Source organism: Talpa europaea, assembly GCF_964194135.1.
Source record: "Talpa europaea genome assembly, chromosome: 10".
Taxonomy (NCBI): Eukaryota; Metazoa; Chordata; class Mammalia; order Eulipotyphla; family Talpidae; genus Talpa; species Talpa europaea.
In genome coordinates, this window is record NC_140077.1 from 112,582,437 (window position 1) to 112,587,865 (window position 5,429).

The following is a 5,429-nucleotide window of genomic DNA, read 5'->3' on the forward strand; positions in this document are numbered from 1 at the left end:
AGTTAAAAGTGGCTAGTAGCAACGGGGCTTTGTACTTGGCACTTTGAATCCTACTCTACAGTGCACGGTCTCAGGGGACTGTCCACAGCCTGAGAGGTGAGCTAAGGGGGATCACTGTATCTGGGGTCTGGAGACTTGAGACTGAATCCCACCTCCCCCAGCTGTGTGATCTTGAGTCGGTCAGGGCACTTGTAAACCACCAGAATAATTCTCTTCCTCGCAGGGTTGCGAGACTTTACCACAATAGTGCATGCAACCGGCCTTTACACCTGTCACTGGTCTTTTCAAAGAGAGGGTATAACGTCACCTGGGATGACAGCTAGCACGCTTTGAGCATCATCTATAATTTGCGGGTGATGATCTCGGGACGTCAGGCGGTCATTGTGAAGATGAAATGAAACAGGCTTATAAGGTATTTGATGCATTAATGCCCAGTGCCTGGCACACAGAATTCAATCAAAATAATAGTTATTATTCAACACCACATTTCATTTTCAGTTTTCTGGCTCAGGAAGATTGCCGCAGCCCTCTTGATGAGGATTCCCGCGGAGGGGTCTGAAATACACTCAGAGAACAGAGACGTAGAAAACCACCATTTTCCCCCGTATCACCTTTAATCGCTTCCTCCCCAACCTCTCTACTCTCGGCCCAGAGCTGCGACGCCCAGAGGGCACGCCCGCAGGCCCGCGCCTGCGCAGTGGGCGCGCCCGCAGGCCCGCGCCTGCGCAGTGGGCGCGCCCGCGCTTCCGGCCGCCGACCCGGCAACATGGCGGCGCCCGCGTGGCTGCGCCGCTGCTCCCGGCTGCTGGCCCCGGCCAGGCTCCCGAGCGTTTGTGAGTGTCCCACTGGCGCCGGCCGACCGGGCCTCCCAGCCGCGGCCCCCCGGGGCGGACTGAGGGGTCGGGGGGGCGGGGGCGGCCCGACCTCGTCGGCCGTGACCTTCGCGCGCCCTCATCCCTGCGCCGCGCTCCGGGCCCCGCCGTCCCCGCGGCCGCCTCCTCGCCTCGCCTCGCCCTGCCGCCTCCTGCCGCCGGCGCGTGCGGGGGGCCCCGGGGAGCCCCAGCCCGCCCACCCGGCTTTGGGGGCGCGCGGGGACTGGCGGCCGGAAACTGACGTCCGGGCCCCGAGTGTTTGGCCGCTTAACGGGGCGCTGGAGGGGGAGCACGGCGGGCGGGCGCGGGCGGCCTCCCCTCCGGGCGCGCCCTGACCGCCCGCTGTCCCCCGCAGCCGCCGCGCGGGCCAAGTTCTACGTGCGGGACCCGCCTCACGCCCAGCCCGACTGGCTGAAAGTTGGCCTGACCTTGGGCACCTCGGCCTTTCTGTGGTTCTATGTAAGTCTCGACTCCCCGCTGGCCGAACCCCGGCACGCGGGGGTCGTGGGGGCTGGAGTGGGGCCGTGGCGGTGTGGCCAGGGACGAAGGAGAAATGCTGATGTTAGGGGGAAAGGATGTCCTGAGCTAATCCCATGCAGGCTTTGTGGACGCCACCCCCACGCCAGACCAAAGCCATCAGGACATTGGGAAAGACAAATCCTGTCACCACCAAAGGGAAGGTGGCTGGGACCTGAGGTTGGAGTTAAGCAGCCAGGTGGGGTATAAAACCAGACACGTGGGCCTTGGGGGGCTCGCTCTGTCACTCGCCTGGCTCGCGGCCAGCTCTCAGAGTGCCATTTGGGATTCCAGATCGGCGGATCTGGTAGGACGCATTTAAAATTTTGTCTCCCACTTTTCTCCGAGTTGTACATTTCCTCATTTCCCCTTTCCTTGTAAATAAACCTTTTATTAACCTTTCCTGTGTGCCTGCAGTAGAGCATTGATAAGTCCTTTTAAGCGCCCGGGTGAGGACCCACAGTCAGGCAACCCGTTTTGTATCGGGGCTGCCCTGTAACACTAAGATTTCACTGGAGTGGAGAAAGGATGATGAGCCTGAAGGTTTTTTCTTTGCTTAAGCAGGGTTTGCGGGGAATAGCAGTTTCACCAAATAAAATTTTGTTTCTTAGAATGGATTGAGTCTGGTTGCGGTGTCCTAAGAGACTTTTTTCAGGTGCCGTGTACAAATGAAATCCCATGAAACCTCAAGACGTTAGATTTTAACCAGTGTATTAAATCCATTGTTGGAAATTGTACTTGGGGTGTGCGACATACTTTTTTTTTTTTTTTTTTGTCCTTCCATGTAAGCATTCATTTAACATCTTCAGCAGCACTATTCCTCGGTGCTGCTGTTGTTGACCTTTCTCTGGTGGAAAAAAACACTTAGAGAAATTAGTTTGCTGAATCCAGTTCACTCTGACTTCAGAGCTATGTTATAAGTCACTGTGAAACACTGCCTTTTTTGCTACCTTTTTTAAAGTTGATTGAAGTATTTATGCTATATTTAAAGTTTTTGTTTGTGTCCAGTGGCTTTGGGCCTTCTTCCACTGCCCCCATCTCCAGCTCTCTAAATCGCCTAAATTGGATTTTCTCATTGAAGTAGTTAACTGTTTGACATAGGAAAGGAATAAGAGATGTTGAAAGTCACAACTTAAAAGTAACTAATCTTTTTCAATAATGTTTGTTATAATGGAGTTCCCAGTTTAAAGTTGACCTTAAAGTTCACTCAGAAGCTGATTGAAGTTGGATGGTTTACTGCAGCCACCATAACCCCATGTCAACCATTGTTCCACTTGCATGTTCTGTCACAGTGGGTCTAGAAGTGACTGCCTTCCATGACATCTAATTCATGTACTTCTTTTTAAAGATTTATTTTTATTTATTTATTTATACAAGCACTGGGTACAGTCAGAAGCACGGGAGGGTGAGAGAATTCACCAGAGCCAGAGCGGGGAGCAGAGCAGGCAGAAGGACCGAAGTACACTGCTGAGGGGAGCAGCGGGCGGCAGGAGAGGTCTGCGCGCCATGTGGGACCCTCCTCCGGTGGCCAGTGAGCAGCTGGGGATCGAACCGGTGCAGCAGAGGCTGCGGGCAGCTTTGCAACCCGGCGCTCCACCGCTGCGCCACCGGGGAGGCCCTAATTCATGTACTTCTAGTTCAGGGAGTCATTCAGCATATTAGATGTTTAAGGCTAGCTGTTTAACACACACACATACCAATTGACCCCTTAATAGCCAAGTTCTGCTGTGTCCTGTTAATTTAGTCCTTCTGTGCTAAGGCATCCATTCCATTGGTTACCCATAGAATGAAGTGCTATAGAGCAGTCCTCCATTATCCTGGTTTCACTTTCCGTGATTTCAATTACCCTGGTCCAAAAATATCTTGAGAGCATACAGTCACATAATTTTCATGACAGTATATTGTTGTAATTGTTCTATTTATTATCAGGTATTACTGGTGATCTCATACCATGCCTGATCTACACATTATGCTTTATTCTAGACATGTATGCAGTATATATGCCTCTTAGTACTGCCCAGAGTTTCAGGCATCCACTAGGGTCTTGAAATGTATCCCCTGAGGAAAAGGTGGGACTACTATATTTGGCAGAATTTCAGTTGAAACTTAAGGATTGCCTTCTCAAGTTTAACATTGTTGGATTGGGGTGAACAAGTATATATCATTCATAGTTTTGGACTTTTGAGTCTCCTTACTTTTTATTTCTAACTAGAATAGAATAGTTGTAATTCTTTTTAATCTATCATCAATCCTCTGGCAAAATAAAAGTACTCGTAGTTAGCCACCTCCTCTATAAGTTGCCAGAAAGATTACATTTCTGATTTTAACTGTTATTTAATTCTAGCTCATCAAGCAGCATAATGAAGATGTTTTAGAGTATAAAAGAAGGAATGGATTGGAATAAACTTTTGGAATACTAACACAGTAAGTGTACAGTTTTATAGGCGGAAAAGATTATGCAAGTTAATTTGACCTCTTTAAATAATGTATTTTGTTGTTGTTTTTTTTTTTCAATTTTTACTTTTAGCACCTATATTCCTATCTGTGACAATATTTTTTTTAAAGATTTATTTGTGCATACAAGAACTGGGGTGCAGGGCACAGGTGTGGGGGTTGAGAGCGTTCACCAGAGACAGCGGGGAGCAAAATAGGCAGATTGAAATACACTGCTTAGGGGAGCAGCAGGTGAGAAGACAGGAGAGATTTGCTACACCATATGTGGGTCATCTCCCTGGCCAGGAATTAAATTCTGGTCATAGAAGTGATAGTGCTGCGACTTTACCCATAGGCTGCCAGGGAGGCCCCTAGTTTCTTAAATCTAATGGTGCTTTACAGAGTACCTTCACAGCATTTAAAACTAGTTATCACACATAATAAATGTTTTTTTGACACATAGCATGCTTGAGTACAAATGCCATGACAACAGGAACCATCTATTTTATTAATCATCATGTACTGGACAACTTGCCAGGTGCTGGCAGTTTAGTGTTGGCAGAACAGATTCATGGAGAAGCATGGTAGGTTGTCCAAGTTTTTTTTCATGATTGTCACTACAGCTGACAATTTCTGGTAAAACTCAAGCTATTAACAAGATAGCCTACTGTGTATGATCTGTGATTTAAAAGAGAGAGTTTATTTTATTTATTTTATTTATGCATACATATTTTTGTGGGTTCTATATATATATTTCTGAAAATCTTAGTGTTAATCATTTTGTAAAATGAAAAATCAACCTGATTATCTCCTGGATTAGGTTGGTCACAGCATATCTGTCTGCTGGGTAATAAACAGCATAGTGCTCCCGCGTGCACTTTTTTCCATATTAACTGTCAGACTCAGCTTTGTAGGGTTTGATGATCCACATTTTCACTCTTTCTATTAATATCACCTTGCCCATTTCACTACCTTAATTACCCAATCAAGAGGTAAATAAAGATGAAATAGATATTTAAATCAAAACCAGATGCTAACAACAAAAGCAACAGATGCTTTTGCCATTTTTGTGGCTCAGGTGGTATTTTTTTCTAAAACATGGTAAAAGGATGGGTTGATAAACTCTTTAGATTTGTTATCTAGATTATCCTAAGGTGAATTATTCCGTGTGGTCTAATTTTAGTATTTCTGCTAGTTACTGCTAATTTTTTCATTCTTTTTCTCTTATTGTAGGTATGCTCCGTAGAGTGATAAAACAGTTCCTCTGGATCCCAGTCTGTTGAGTTTTTAATGTGAGATGTTATATGTGAATATTTGTCAAGCCAGCATTTGTGTTTTACATCATTACATGAAAAAATAAAAATCCTCCTGTATTCAGACTCTGTATATTGTGACAACATGTGTGACTCTAAGGTCCATTGTAAGAAGTATTTCACTGTGGATGGTGCCATCTGCTACGAGGGTCAGCAGCAAAGAAATCTGATAAGAAAGTTTGTTAAGGAGATAGTTTCAGAAATACAGCTGAAGGATTTACACCTATGTCAACTTTTAATTTCTTTTTTTCCTTTTTTTTTAAAGTTTTATTTAAAATCTTTATGAGAGCTGGGT

General features: G+C 46.3%; 1 protein-coding gene across 1 annotated transcript; it reads left to right on the forward strand.

The window, feature by feature from the left end:
* The first annotated feature begins 765 nt into the window (after positions 1-765).
* NDUFC1 (NADH:ubiquinone oxidoreductase subunit C1) lies at positions 766-5,148 on the forward strand. The gene is made up of 4 exons (XM_084244795.1): positions 766-833; positions 1,228-1,331; positions 3,733-3,812; positions 5,055-5,148. Exons 1-3 carry the CDS (start codon positions 767-769, stop codon positions 3,790-3,792), a joined length of 231 nt encoding a protein of 76 aa, XP_084100921.1. The 5' UTR covers position 766; the 3' UTR covers positions 3,793-3,812; positions 5,055-5,148.
* Positions 5,149-5,429: the final 281 nt, after the last annotated feature.

Coding starts and splice junctions, on each gene's coding strand:
- NDUFC1 (XM_084244795.1), top strand. CDS start 767: ATGGCGGCGCCCGCGTGGCTGCGCCGCTGCTCCCGGCTGCTGGCCCCG. Junction 834..1,227: donor GGCCAGGCTCCCGAGCGTTT/GTGAGTGTCCCA, acceptor TGTCCCCCGCAG/CCGCCGCGCGGGCCAAGTTC. Junction 1,332..3,732: donor CGGCCTTTCTGTGGTTCTAT/GTAAGTCTCGAC, acceptor ATTTAATTCTAG/CTCATCAAGCAGCATAATGA.